This window comes from Asparagus officinalis, chromosome 3, assembly GCF_001876935.1.
Source record: "Asparagus officinalis chromosome 3, Aspof.V1, whole genome shotgun sequence".
NCBI classification, from domain to species: Eukaryota; Viridiplantae; Streptophyta; class Magnoliopsida; order Asparagales; family Asparagaceae; genus Asparagus; species Asparagus officinalis.
Genome location: NC_033796.1, coordinates 38,160,149 through 38,176,434, shown reverse-complemented (window position 1 = coordinate 38,176,434; position 16,286 = coordinate 38,160,149). Strand labels below are relative to the sequence as shown.

Below are 16,286 nucleotides of genomic sequence, written 5' to 3'. Positions count from 1 at the left end.
GCTTCGCCCTAATCTCCGACGGTACCTCGTGTCGAGGAGGTTTTATTCAGTTAGGGAGGTAGCTGAGGCTGCCACTTCTCAGGAGATTGAGACTACTATGTTCCAGAAGGACAAGGAAGGGAAGGCCAAGACAGGACAGAGTGGGGATAAGAGCAAGAACAAGAGACCCTTTTCCAGACATCAGCAGCAGCATCAGGTCCCTTATAAAAGGGGACCCCAACAGGATCAGAGAGCGCATCAGCAACGCAAGTTCTAGGGATCTTGTTTTAATTGTCACAAGGTCGGGCATAAGGCATCAAAGTGTCGTAGCGTACCAGCAGGAGCCCAGCATGGCAAGGGTCCGAATAAACAGCAGCAGCAGCGCCAGCAGGGTAGAGGTCAGGGCCAACAGAATAGGCTTGAGGCACCACCAGCAGCTCAGAGGACTGAGGGGCAGATTCGAACAGTTCAGGATGTTCCTCAGGGGCAGATTGTCCCATATTCTCCATCTCTAGTAGCAGAGCAGTCTTCAGGCACAGGCAGGGTATATGCAGTAGTTCCCCGTGATCATGGAGCCAGCGGAGCCGTAGTGGAGGGTACGTTCTTTGTGAATTCCTTTCCCGCCCGTATTCTTTTCGATTCGGGAGCTTCGCATTTTAACTGGGCGTTAATGTACAAACTCTTTGAAGGGAGCCAGGTATATTCACCCACTGATGGAACTAAGAGCAAAGACAATGGGGATAACATCTTCATCAGCGTGAGGGATATCCAAGATCCACATCAGCGTGCGTCCCAGGCAGGCCATGACCTTCATCGGATGTACAGGAACTAGCCATGATTTTACAACGCCATATATACAGGGGAACTTGAAGGTGTAGGGGAGAGGGTAAAAGTACAAATAAATGCGGAAGAGTCTACAGAGAGTCGGCGATGGGGAGATCCGAAAAAGATTGCGCCGAAAAGGTAATCAATACTATCCTGGGGTTGAACAGGCTTTGGGGATGGTGATGTTGCCGCGTGGGATGTGGGGATAGGTTCCGGACCAGGTTATCATAACTCTCCTCCTTGGGACTGCACTTTTGCAAGGTGAGTTGACTCTTCAACCTTGGGAACTATGCAAAAACAACGAATGCAGTCAAACCTATAATATCTCGGTAACCTTCACAGCCAAGTGCAAGTGAATAATGTTAGTTTAAGTGTTGGATCTATTGAATATGTTAGTTCTACCTGGGTTAATGTTCGTTCTAGCCGTTTCCGTGTTAGTTCTTGCCATTCTCGTTTGTTCTGTTGGCCATGTTAGCCCTACCTAACTGCTTGTTAGTTCTAGCTGCCCTCCTGTTAGTTCTATCCCTTCTCGAGTTAGTTCTACTGCGGGCTGGCGTTATTTCTAGATAGCACAAGTGTGTGTTCTGTTGGCCATGTTAGCCCTACCTAACTGCTTGTTAGTTCTAGCTGCCCTCCTGTTAGTTCTATCCCTTCTCGAGTTAGTTCTACTGCGGGCTGGAGTTATTTCTAGCAAAAGTGTTTGCTCTGGTGGCCATGTTAGCCCTACCCTCACGTTTGTTAGTTCTAGCTGCTCTCCTGTTAGTTCTATCCCTTCTCGAGTTAGTTCTAATGCGGGCTGGCGTTATTTCTATCACAAGTTTTTGCTCTGGTGGCTATGTTAGCCCTAGCTTACTTCTCATTTAACATGAAAATACTTACAACACACAACAACAACGTAGTTGTCTGTAAATGTACACGCAAAACAATTAACAACATATTAACAACATGAACATACTTACAACATTGAATACACAACAAAAACCTTGGAGAAAATTAAAATAATATTTACAAAAAAGGTGAATCGCGTGCATACAAAAGAGCAGCACAAAACCTTGCTCTATATTTTGCACAATCTCCTTTTGAAATTGTTATCGACCGTTTTTCGACAATGCTGTTAATAAATTCAATCATAAAGATCCCGCAATCTAACGTTCTGCATTTAAGGGAAAAATATTACAATATTGAAAATGACTGTGAAACAAAAAAATGAACAATTAAATTAGAAATGCATGAAACACTTACGGTCCTTGTTGTGGCACGGCAACTGACACAAGACCATGATGCTCCAATTTCCCCAATCCCCAATTACTCTCAATGAAACTCATAAACTTATTTATAAATTTCACAGCATCGGCGGTATAAATGGGGGAGTTGATTGAGGAGTAGTGATAGAATTGTGTCTCCTCTCTCACTAACTCTACCAGGTGCCAATGTCCGGAGCTGACAATCGGGATCAGAATTCTTTCACACTCCAAGAACTTCTACTGAGAAACATTTTCCTTCATTCGTTTTGCACCATTTCAAGATTTCCTTCTAGAAATGCTTGCTAAAAGATGCAATAATGTCAACATTGTGGGATAACATAATAATAATATCCACCAATTAGTGAAAAAAACAAGGATATACTTACTGCAAGCCAAGGTCTTGTGACATGTATCTTTCGATCATAACTATCAGTTGTTTCAATCTTGTTACAAAGCCGAATAACAAATGCATCGATCACCTACAAAAATTACCATGAATGAATAAAATAGTTAATATAAATTATTTTATATACAACATCAAACAATCAATAACACAATTGTTTAGAACCTACATCGTCACTGAGTTCACCTCCCGTTAATAGTATATAAGCATCTAAGCGAGATACGCTTGCTTCGGCACACTTCCAAATGTACGTATCACTATATACAAGTACATTGTGAGAAAATTGCTACTAGAATTAAGTAAATTCAAAGATTATTATTAGAATAAGTCAGTAACAGCTACCTGTTCATTCTCGATTGTAGAAAGTCTTCAATTAATTTGTTCTCATAATCAAACGCCAGTGCCTTACCTGGATAGTCTCTAGATGTAGGTATGAAGCCTTCTTCATTTTTGTACTTTTTTTTCCCATCAGGACTATCCAATATCTGGATGACACGTCTCTTCTTTGTGCCTTCCTTTGGTTGATCTAGAGGCATATAAGGTGAAGTAACAGAGGGTCCATCCTTCCTCTCCCTCTTTCCGACAGCCCGTTTGATAGATGGCGTTTCTCTGTTATTCTCATTACCACCTTCATCTTTTTGAGAAACATCTCTATAGAGTCGAGAAGGCATATAATTAACAAAGAGTTACACAAGAATTATATGGAAAATATAAAAATTAAAATTGCAAGAAAATTTAAAAAACTAAACTCACCGAGCATCTTCTAAAATTCTCATGTCTCTTGCGCTCATCACAAAGTCATCACATAAATCGGCTTCCCCAGTTCCTTCCAAATTCTCATATTCCTTAGCTTCCATATCCTCTTTGATTTTTTTTTCTTCAGTTACATTTCCGTCATCCTCTTTCTCCTTGGTTTTTTTTGGCATCTAGCACTACGCTCTTCTAATTCTCGTAATTCTGTAGTGAGCTCATTCAACTCGTACGTCTTCTCCGCAATTAAGAAAATTAATTCAGCTTTCCTTGATTCCTATTTGACCAAAAAAAGCTAGTATTAGTACGTATACTATAGTTGCAAACATAGATACTAACAAAAGGGACATAAAATAATGAACTATTAGAGCAACGATATGTACAAATACTATTGGCGATGCCGTATGAATAAGAGGAGTATTCTCTTGGCCATTATCCGTAACCAACTTCGGGACTCTATATAATTTGTTCATAGTAGTCCTCCTCCACTTTCCAGTACTCTTCACACAAAAGAGCGGCGGTAACCTTTCAATATCTGAAGTGTACTCTAATTCCCCTACTTTTTCATAAAACCAAACCTACAAAAAAGAAACTACACATTAGCATGTGCATAAACAATAATCAATATCAATACGGGAAGATATACAAAATAATGTTCATGTAACTCACCAGTAAAACGGAGGAAAAACCACCCATGTACCCGGCATTTGAGCGCTGACCTAATTCCCGCATACTAAGAGACTTCTTTGATTTACTCATCTCTTTGCAAAGAAGAGTGAACACCGCATGGCACCAATTATATTTATGCAAAGTTGATAACTGCTCCGCATATCTAAACGCCCACAAGGGACATGTCTTACATGTCCGCGGGCATAATATGAAGCCGATAATGAAAGCCACAATAAGTTTCACACATATTATAGGGTCTTCATTAATCATATCTACAATCATCTCGGCCATTCTATCGCGCTTCCCCGAAATCACCGCCTTCTTTTCCTCATCGGCTTTCTTATAATTCTTTACAAAATAGGTGTAGATTGTATTAGCCGCTGCCCCACTCATTTTTATCGGAATTCCCTCCTTTGGCAATCCGGTAATTCGGTGAATATCATCTATACCGAACACACAATTTTTATTCCCAATCATGAATGAGCATTTATCAGGATTAAAATTTTGAATCAAGCAATCAATTGCTATTTGCTCATTGCTCAAGGATGTGGGTATATTGAGAAAGCTGTGAAAAGGTGTCGTCTGTAGGGCTTTTATGTGTCTTTCATCTAATTTTATTCGCTTATCAATTAAATCTCGAAAATAACACAAATTGGCCGGAATTCTCAAGTGTGTTATCTTAGCCCTACAAGAAAATTATAATTCAGAAAGAGTTAAAAATTAAATATATTTGGGCAAATTAAGACGCATATTAACAAGTTTATTAACACAAACATTATACATCATGGCTTACAACAAAACCAATTATAATTCAGAAAGAGTTAAAAATTAAATATATCATGGCAAATTACTTACGAAGTTGGAGGATTATTGCATTAAACATTATACATCATGGCTTACAACAAAACCAATTATAATTCAGAAAGAGTTAAAAATTAAATATATCATGGCAAATTACTTACGAAGTTGGAGGATTATTGCATTTAGAAGAGGTAGGCTTTGATTTTGAAGAATTCGAAGACGTCAACTCTTTCAATTTGTTCGAAGCCATGAGGGCAGACGTCGAGGGCTTGGTCGAGCTCCGGAGGTGGCGATGAACCTGAGGGCTGAGCTCAAATGCCATCGGAGGCGTGGCTGATGACGAGGGGTGAGTTCGATGGCGAGGAGGAGTAGACGGCGCTGACCCGGCGGCGACGCTCAGCGGCGGCGATCTCGGGAGCTGGAGAGGAGGAGGGGAGGTGATGGCTAGGGCAAGGGGACGGCGGCGACGCTGAACGGGGACGTCGAGGGCTTGGCCGAGCTTGGGCGGCGGCGCTTTCGGGCGGTGGTGAGGAGGAGGGGGTCGGTGATGGCGCGATCTGAGCGGGAAAGAAGAGAGAAGGGTAGGGATTTTGGGGGGAAGGGATTTTCAGCGAAGGGCTCAGATCTCTTTATTGGGTTTATAATAAACCGCCCAGATCGCGCATCTATATACATATATACATATATATTACATAAATATTTTATTTTAAATTAGTTATAATGAGACATGGTTTTAAAGAGTAATTTTGGAAAAGAATATTTATTAATTAAGAACGTATGACTGATAGTCGTAGAGCGTGACATTTTATGTGCAAAATGATATCAGTTTCTAGTTTTCTTTTTACCGTATTATTATATTAGAGGATATTTAATTATGGTTAGTTTACATGAGAAGTTTGGACGCCAGTAGTAAGATAATAATGAAGTCCCCTTATGTATGCATTCATGTCGTAGTAGGCTGTTCATGTATTTGATGTTTCTTTATAGCTCTTATTCATGCTTCATAAACTTGTTTAATCATGTTCGACATGCCATATTGTTATTGTATAGAATTAGTTTTATTTATTGTCTCTTTGATGTGATTGAGAACCCTTAGTAGTTCATGACTTAATGACATTGTGCATCATGAATAGACTTAGTGACATGTGTGGGTGTGTTGACTGAGTTTAGATGGTGAACCCGAGATTTAACATGGATTGATTGTTGACTTAGAAAAACGAGAAGAGTTGGGATTAGGAAGACATGGTTCATGTGATCGGATAAGACTGTTGATGTATCTTCCAGGCTCGCACCAGTGAACCTTTTCGCACTAGGGTTAGTTTGTTGGGCCAAGTAAACCGTTTCACACTTGGTTAGTGAAATTGTTTCGTCACCCGAGTTTTGCTTGAGTTCGAACCAGGCCGAAATCGGATTGCGTGTAGTCCTCTCACCGAAGTTCGAACCAGGCCGAAATCGGATTGCGTGTAGTCCTCTCACCGAACCGTTTCGCGGGTTTGGATGCACGTAGGGGTCGGATTGCGTGTAGTCCTCTCACCGAACCGTTTCGCGGGTTTGGATGCACGTAGGGGATTTGTGAACATTCAGTTATCTGATAATATGAGCGATGACTCTATGTGAGATGTGGACCAGTGAGATTTAAGATGGATAATATTCGACCCAGTTACTGTATGTATATGGTTGTATGTTATCATGTTAGTATAGGATCCCATCTTGATTTATTAGATTTCTAGTTGCATGTGTCTTTGTCTTTCCATTGGTATTATTACTATCATAGCATGGGTCATACTACCGTTTCATTTTCTATGTGAGATCTTGTCGTGTGCCATGCACGCTGACGTACACATGTTTTCTCTAGTGTGCGTCAGACTTAGGGGACGAACAGGTCCAGTTCGAGGATGCAGCAGAGCCAGTGTATGCCCAGCCGGAGTGTCCTTCCGATGGAATGGAAGAACAAACTGAAGCCTAGATGTGTTTTTCTTTCTGTAGCAGCTGATGAACACTAGAACACTTTTACATTATTATTTTTTAGTTTGATGATAGATTTAGTTATTTTATTAGTATTTCCTTTTATTATGGACTATGTATTTCTTATTTCCTAGTTGAACTGTTATTGTAGTAAGGGTATGTTGGACTCATATTTTATGTCTGGGATGATCTGTTGATGATATGTTTATTTTTTACTCTGGGTTGTCTTTATATTCTTACTTTAGTGATCAGGGACTTGTGATTGAGATTTATATATTTGACGCTTAGCGTATTGGATTGAGAAGAAAAGAAAAAAATGATAGTGAATATTTCTTCTCAATCTAATACGTCGCGGACTTGTTCACCTTCCGATTCCCCAGGTATTTTGAGAAGCGTGACGTGACAGGTTTTAGTAGTGGCCCATGCAGGTCCCGATCCCGATCACGGTCTTGGTCTCAGTCCCAAGTCCTCACTGGTAGGAATATAGTAGACAATTTAGATACATATCATATTCCATCCGTAAGACTATAATTAAGTTCTTATACTATTATTTTAATAACTATATTTTAGTTCCTATTTTCCAAATATATTGTTTTGATCTTAACCTTAGTTTTTCTTTTGATCCTCGTTTTCTTCAGAACCATGGTGGGTACTCGTAGTAATGGTAACTCATCCAGTAGCAGTGGTCAGATGCCTGAATTAGATCCGCAGTAGCTTTTGGCGATGATTCAGGGGCTGGTGACAAACCAGCAGTTCTTAGTTGGGCATTTGCAGCAGGAGCCCCAGCACCAGCATCCCCCTCACTCGGAGCCTGGTGTTAGAGAGTTCTGGTATATGCGGCCTCCTTCTTTCTCTAGTGTCGAAGGACCTCTAGCAGTAGAAGAGTTCCTGAAGGTTACCGATACTATCCTTATGGTGACCCGCATTGCCCCTGCAGAGTAGGTGGACCTTATGGACGTCCAGCTCATAGATACAGCTATAATTTGGTGGGCTGCTGAGAAGACACACCTAGAGAGGCCGATTCTATGGGAGACGTTCACGGATCGCTTTAATAGGAAGTATTTTCCTCAGTCAGCCCGAGATGAGCTCCTGTGTAGATTTGTCGAGCTCAAGTAGGGGGGTTGATCAGTCGACGAGTACGAGGCCGAGTTTTCTTCTTTGAGCCGATATGCTTCCCACTTGGTTACAAACCCTACGATTAGGAGGCATCAGTTTCAGAAGGGTCTGGACAAGTACATTAGGATGATTCTGGCAGGTAGAGCTTGGGCGACCCATGATGCGGTGCTAGATGTGGCGCGTGAGATTGAGAGCGTGCATAAGGAACCTGAAGACTCACACGTGATTCAAAGTAGGACCCCAGCAGCTCCGGTCCAGAATGTCAAGCGTCCTCCTTCGAGACAGCAGCAACAGGCTCCGCAGAGGCAGCAGCATTCTCAGCGTCGACCACCCCCTCATGCTCATCCTTATCAGCGTTCTGGAGTGCAGTCTCATGGTCAGTCTTCAGTGAGGTGTTCTTATTGTGGCTATTCTGGGCATACTCAGTAGGAATACCACAAACGCCTTCGTTTGTGCTATACTTGTGGGTCCTCCGATCATATCAGTCCGAACTGTTCGCAACGGCAACAGGCTTGTTTGCCCGCACCTCCAGTTCGGGCAGCTCTCCCGACTCCACCTCGACTAGCCCCGGTAGCACAGCCTCAGCACAGATCCTATCCTCAAGCAGGGTCTCTTCCTCCACAACAGCAGCTTTATCAGGAAGCACACAGGCAGCAACCTCAGTGCCTGATGTTCATGATGTCAGCCGTAGAAGCTGAGGTGAACGATCAAGTTATCACTGGTAAGAATTGTTTATTCTTAGTTTTATTTACATATGAACTTCTTTATTTAACATTACTTGATAATATCATGGTAGGATTGGTTGTGAATACTAAGTTAGTCGCATTTAATCCTCCTATAATAGGCAAGGTTCTTGTTTCTTCGGTTCCTGCTTTATCACTGTTTGATTCTGGAGCCTCCAATTGTTTCTTGTCTCGTCGATTTGCGAGTGCCCACTCTCTTCCTATAGCTTCCCTGACTACGGGCTGGAATATCAACACTGGTAGTGGCGTCTTAGTAGCATCTAGTGGTTATGAAGCATGCCATATGGTCATATGCGGGAAGGAACTCTTCACAGACTTTTTGGTGATTAATTTGCCGAGCTTTGATGCAGTATTTAGGATGGATTGGTTGGGATCGTTCTTTTCCACCATTGATTATCACCGTCGGAGCATAGTATTCGAGATACCGGATCACTCGAGGTTTGAGTTCCTTAGTGGCAGCACATCGGCCGGACCTGTGGAGTACAGAGCTAGACCGAAGAAGGCGACGTTAGCTGCAATACAAGTGGAATCCGAGAAGCCAATTATAGTTCAGGAATTTGATGATGTGTTTCCTGATGATATTTACGGATTGCCACCGAATCGGGTAATTGAGTTTTCTATAGATTTGAAGCCTAGAGTTGCTCTGATCTCCAAGACTCCTTATCGTATGTCCTCGACTGAGTTGGCCGAGCTTCGAACTCAGTTGGATGATCTTTTGTAGAGAGGCTTGATACGACCCAGTGTATCAGCCTGGGGAGCACCTGTGTTTCTTGTGGGAAAGAAGGATGGATCCAAGCGGATGTGCATCGACTACCGGGAGTTGAATGCGGTGACAGTGAAGAATAAGTATCCACTTCCCCGTATTGATGATATTTTCGATCAATTGGGAGAATCGATAGCATTTTCTAAGCTGGATTTACGGAGCGGGTATCACCAGGTGAAGGTTAAGGATTCTGATGTCCCTAAGATTACGTTCCGGATGAGATATGGACATTATGAATTCTTAGTGATGCCGTTTGGTGTGACTAATACGCCGGCGACATTCATGAACCTGATAAATCTGGTATTCTATGATGTATTGGACAAGTTTGTGGAGGTCTTTATTGATGATATCTTGGTGTACTCTAAGTGTGAAGCAGAGCATGTAGAGCATTTGCGGTACATGTTGAAGACCTCGAGAGAGCATTGGTTATTCGCCAAGTATAGTAAGTGCCAGTTCTGGCTGGATCGTATTGTATTTCTAGGACACGTGGTGTCAGGAGATGATATATCAGTAGATCCGGAGAAGGTATCTGCAGTGAAGGATTGGCCTACCCCTAAGTCGGTGTCTGATATTAAGAGCTTCCTGGGATTAGCTGGTTACTATCGTTACTTCATCAGAGATTTTTTGAAGATTGCGGAGCCGATGACACAACTTACGAGGAAGGATATTAAGTTTATCTGGTCCGACACTTATGAGCAGGCGTTCGAGGAGTTAAAGTCTCGACTGATTTCGGCCCCGGTCTTGACGATACTAAATAAGAGTGGGAACTTTGAGGTGTTTTACGAAGCATCAGGCAGAGGATTGGGATGTGTTCTTTAGCAGGGTGGTCATGTGGTGGCATATGCTTCTCGTCAGTTAAAGAAGTATGAACAGAATTATCTTATCCACGACTTGGAGTTAGCAACTATTATTTTTGCCCTTAAGCTTTAGAGGCATTATCTGTTGGGAGAGCAAATGAAGGTATTCACTGACCACTAGAGCTTGAAGCTTACCCAGAAGGAACTTAACATGAGGCAGCGTCGATGGTTGGAGCTGATGGCAGATTATGACATTGAAATTCAGTACCGCCCTGGCAAGGTCAATGTAGTACCAGATTCTTTGAGGCGTTTGTCGGCGATCATGACCCTCACGACTCAGTGGAGACTTCAGCAGGTGTCTGATATTAAGAGCTTCCTGGGATTAGCTGGTTACTATCGTTACTTCATCAGAGATTTTTTGAAGATTGCGGAGCCGATGACACAACTTACGAGGAAGGATATTAAGTTTATCTGGTCCGACACTTATGAGCAGGCGTTCGAGGAGTTAAAGTCTCGACTGATTTCGGCCCCGGTCTTGACGATACTAAATAAGAGTGGGAACTTTGAGGTGTTTTACGAAGCATCAGGCAGAGGATTGGGATGTGTTCTTTAGCAGGGTGGTCATGTGGTGGCATATGCTTCTCGTCAGTTAAAGAAGTATGAACAGAATTATCTTATCCACGACTTGGAGTTAGCAACTATTATTTTTGCCCTTAAGCTTTAGAGGCATTATCTGTTGGGAGAGCAAATGAAGGTATTCACTGACCACTAGAGCTTGAAGCTTACCCAGAAGGAACTTAACATGAGGCAGCGTCGATGGTTGGAGCTGATGGCAGATTATGACATTGAAATTCAGTACCACCCTAGCAAGGTCAATGTAGTACCAGATGCTTTGAGCCGTTTGCCGGTGATCATGACCCTCATAGCTCAGTGTAGACTTCAACAGGAAGTGAGGGATATGAGTATAGAAGTTCTTCTTCTAGGAGTCACCGCTTCTTTGATGAATCTTTAGATTCAATCGACACTGGTCGAGTGAATCAAGGCGGCACAAGAAAGTGACCCATTTCTTTAGAAGTGTAGGGAGTTAGCAGTGGCTGATCTTCGACCAAAATTTGTTGTTCATAAGGACGGATCCTTACAATTTGGGAGTTATATCTGCGTACCAGGAGGAGATGTTCGAGAGGAGATATTACGGGAAGCTCACAGCTCACTGTATTCTATTTACCATGGAGGTACGAAGATGTACAAGGATCTGAAGCTGAATTATTGGTGACGTGGTATGAAGAGAGATGTTGCTCGTAGTATGGCTAAGTGCCTTGTATGTTAGCAGGTGAAGGCAGAGCATCAGCGCATCGCAGATCTTTTGCAGCCATTGCCTATTCCGGAATGGAAGTGACAGCATGTCACCATGGACTTCGTCACTGGCTTACCTCGGAGCACTAGACAAAATGATGTTGTTTAGTGATCATAGATCGATTAACCAAATCGGCTCATTTCATTCCTTTTCGAGTGGGACAGTCAACGGAGCATCTTGCTCAGAGATACATGGAGGTAAATATTTATCTCTATATATTCCAATGAGTTCCTTCCCAAGAGTGTTAGTAAATCTCTCATATTGTAGGAGATCATGCGATTGTACGGAGTTCCAGTGTGCATTATCTCGGATCGCGATACCTAATTTACTTCAGAGTTCTAGAAGAGTTTATAGGCGAGTCTGGGGACCAGTCTTAGTTTCAACACAGCTTATCATCCCCAGACCGATGGGCAGTCAGAGAGGACCATTCAGATTTTGGAGGACAATCTTAGAGCTTGTATGCTTGACTTTCATGTGTCGTGGGAAGATCACTTGTATTTGGTGGAGTTTGCATACAACAATAGCTTCCAGGCTAGCATTGGGATGGCCCCTTTTGTGGCATTGTATGGGAGGAAGTGCTGCTCTCCGTTGAGTTGGGACGATGTTGGTGAGCGAGAGATTTTTAGGCCGGAGTTGATTGACAAATTAGTTGATGCAGTCAGGATCATTCGGGAGCGACTTCGCATAGCGCAGGATAGATTCAAGCATTAGGCAGATGCGAAGCACCGGCACTTGAAGTTTCAGCCAGGAGATCGTGTGTTCCTGAAGATTTCCCCCAACCGAGGCATCATTCACTTTGGAAGGCGTGGGAAGTTGAGTTCGCGATATGTGGGACCTTTCAACGTATTAGAGAGAGTGGGAGAAGTGTCGTACTGATTTGTATTATCACCCACCCTGGCTGGAGTGCATAACGTATTCCACATTTCTCAGTTGCGAAAATACGTTGGAGATCCGAGTCATGTCGTAGATTTCTCGGAGATTTAGGTGCGATCCAATTTGACATACGAGCAGCAGCCTGTGGCGATTTTGGACCGAAGGGAGAAGACCCTCCGGAATAAAACCGTTTTGCTTATTCGTGTGATGTGGCATCCAGATTCTCCTGGAGAGTCGACTTGGGAAACTGAGTCTGAGATGCAACAGCGATACCCTCATCTATTTCCTGAATCTTAGTTATCCTATCATGTATCTTATTTGAATCACTTTATATGACTTTTCTTAATTATGGATATGCAAAATATTTTGAACTTTATATGAGTTGAAGAGAATCCATTTTTATATTTCGTCCTTTTATTTTAATTCCGAGGACGGAATTTGTTTTAAGGGTGGTAGAATGTAATGACCACAAATTTTCAATGCTGATTTAAATAATTTTCCTAGTACTTAAATATTAAACTTTATTATTAAAGAGAATATTTAGATTTTAACTGATTTTCTAGAATTTTTAATGATTTAAAAATCAGGTTTTATATTTGGCTAATTATAAATTAAATTATTTTAATTGATTTTTGTAACATTTTAGTTATTTTTGTTATTCATTTTTTTAGATAATGATAATAATAATTAAATATTATATTTACTCTCTCTCCACACTTCCCCCAAAAGAATACCCACATTTTCCCCCACAACCCATGCCCTTACTCCCAAGAAACCCACGTGTCCCCCTCAACTCAGATTCTCTCCCTCACACAAACTCACGTTCTCCTAACTACCCCTATAACGTTCTCACAGTTCCCCTCTCCTCTTATCCCATGCTCACTCCCCCAAGAAAATCATACTGCCGTTCTCTCCCTCCTCCCCAACTCCCAAAATCGCAACCCCACTCGAGCGCCCAAATAGCCGCCCTCAGTCCCGCTCGCCACCTCCTTTGCCATTTCCACCGCTCCTCCCTGAGTTTTGATGGACACACCATCAACCTTCCTCTTCCCCTTTAGCACCTCCACCAACCCGGACACTGCGCCTTCGAGCTCACAAATTCGCGCTTCACCACCGCCGCCGTGCCCGCTCTTCCCTCCGGCAACCACCACCCCCTCATGAGATCCGCGTTGCACCCGGCCCGTTCAACCGCCTTCAACCTCAGCTCCTCCTCTTTAATCCCGACGCCACGTAGCCTTTCACCGCCTCAGGCCTTCGCCGCCCCTGAGCCAGCCTCCGAGCCGTCTTTGATCTCAGCCCCAACCGCCGCTCAACTGACCAGTCGGAACTCTTTGATGCATCACCACTTAGTCGATTGCCTAGCCACCACTTAATCCGTCGCTCCCTAAGCTCCGAGACTCCTCCCTCAGCTTCGCCATCACGCCTCCTCCATTTCTCCCCTTGTTCCCCCACTACAGCCGCCCAGCCACCTCCAGCACCTCCTTGCCGACCACTATCCACCCCTCAAATCCTCTAAATCCAAACAACCCAAGCCAACCACCTCCGTCTCGCCGATCAACGCCTCCTCTCTTCTTTTCTAGACGTCCGACAGCAGCCACCTCGTCGTTGGTGTCCTCCTACCCCGTCGCCGCAGTCCCTTGATAGTCCTCTCCCTGTCGTCGACGTCGATTCGTTCGACGAATACACCGAAGCAAGATCTCGTCGCTTAATAAGTATCTCTTTTATAATTATTATTGTTAATTATCTTAGTTAGATATATTATCGTGATTAATATCATTAATGTTGTTAATATGCATTTTTGGCGTGGAATGCTGATACATGGTATTAGATAACATTTCTTTTGTGGTAATAAATAACGAGATATTTTACTGTATTGGAATGCTGATACATGGTATTAGATAACATTTCTTTTGTGGTAATAAATAACGAGATATTTTACTGTATTTATGTCTAAAAATTATCGAGCATATAACATTTCTTTTGTGGTAATAAATAACGAGATATTTTACTGTATTTATGTCTAAAAATTATCGAGCATGAAATATTAAACGTATGTGTCGTAATTAGATTTCATTAGACATTAATAATTTTGTATAATTACATCTAAGGATTTACGGACATGAAATGACAAGTTAGATGTTATAATTAGAATTTACGAAATATTATTGAAAAAGAAATAAATTAAGGGTAATTTATAAAATAGAGAAATGTTACTTTCATGTACGAAAAATTAACATATATATATATAGTATATCATATACCATCATATTATATTATATAGTTATATAATATATATATATATATATTAATATATATTATATACTATATACTATTATATATATATTATACTAATATAGTAGATATATATATATATATATATATATATAACATAAATATTTTATTTTAAATTAGTTATAATGAGACATGGTTTTAAAGAGTAATTTTGGAAAATGAATATTTATTAATTAAGAACGTATGATTGATAGTCGTAGAGCGTGACATTTCATGTACAAAACGACATCGGTTTCCATTTTTTTACTGTATTATTATATTAGAGGATATGTATTTATAGTTAGCTTATATGAGAAGTTTGGACGCTAGTAGTAATATAATAATGAAGCCCCCTTATGTATGCATTCATGTCGTAGTAGACTGTTCATGCATTTGATGTTTCTTTATAGTTCTTATTCATGCTTCATAAACTTGTTTAATCATGTTCGACATGCCATATTGTTATTATATAGAATTAGTTTTATTTATTGTCTCTTTGATGTGATTGAGAACCCTTAGTAGTTCATGACTTAATGACATTGTGCATCATGAACAGACCTAGTGATATGTGTGGGTGTGTTGACTGAGTTTAGATGGTGAACCCGAGTTTTAACAGGGATTGATTGTTGACTTTGAAAAACAAGAAGAGTTGGGATGAGGAAGACATTGTTAGCCTTCTTGTTTTGATGATGATTTACAAACAATTTATATCTAATATTGTTTGTCTAGTGTTTGTGTTTTATATTTATTCTAGACAAACAATATATTGGAGGATGGATGGAATCGAGCATTCACGATCATATCAAATGGAAGTTGGCGGAATTGTGGTATGAAGCCTATGCAATTCAAGTTCAAGATCCAAAGTTCAAGCTTCACCCGTAAGTGTACCAAGTTAAGATTATTGAAGATCAAGATCAAGCTTGGGTAATTCAATTTAGGTTTTATATTATGTGTGTTAAGTACTTTAAGCTCAATTATCTATACACACACATTTATTGGTTTCTTTGTGTGTGTGTATATATATATATATATATATATATATATATATATATATATATATATACACACATAAGTTTTGGTTTCTATGCATATACATAGTTATATATACATACACAGTTTTAAGTTTTCATGCTTATAAATATGAGATTACATGTTTATTATTATGTTTTGGTTTAACTATATAGACATGAAATAAATTTACATTCATATATATAATCATATGTTTCATACTCTATTTTGTTTAAGAATATTGCATAGTATATGCAATTTTGAGAAAATATTGTTTTCTTGGTTTATGGACTTAACAATAATCATATACATCTTTTATTAACTCTACAAAATCATTTTGTAATGTTTCAAAACATGGTTAAGCTAAAATGTCAAAACTCATATGTTCACATTTTTATGTTTTGGACTATTTTGCAAAATAATAATATTTCTCATTTGGGAGGTTTTTTTTGAAAACCAGTTTTTATAGCATGTGTATTATTATGTCTACAATCATTTTCCAAAGTGTTATATTTTTCTGAATTTATTTAATATTTTTAAACACGGTTTTAAAATCAGAAAATCAACTTTCAAATCTGTTTTCTCATATGTCAGTTTACGGTCGACCGCACATTTGATTTTCCCTGCGGAGCCATCAACAACTTTCACGGTCGACCGCCACGGTCGATCGTCAGCTCGAAAATTCCCACGGTTTCTGGAAATTTCTCAGGCTCGAAAGTGGCTCA

The 16,286-nt window shown here is 40.7% G+C and overlaps 1 protein-coding gene across 1 annotated transcript; it reads right to left on the bottom strand.

The window, feature by feature from the left end:
• Window positions 2,325-4,681, bottom strand: LOC109833839. The gene is made up of 7 exons (XM_020401667.1): window positions 3,871-4,681; window positions 3,585-3,779; window positions 3,205-3,478; window positions 2,794-3,102; window positions 2,621-2,708; window positions 2,431-2,527; window positions 2,325-2,350 (listed from the first exon to the last, which is right to left on the bottom strand). The coding sequence occupies exons 3-7, from the start codon at window positions 3,375-3,377 to the stop codon at window positions 2,325-2,327; spliced, it is 693 nt and encodes a 230-aa protein (XP_020257256.1). The 5' UTR covers window positions 3,378-3,478; window positions 3,585-3,779; window positions 3,871-4,681.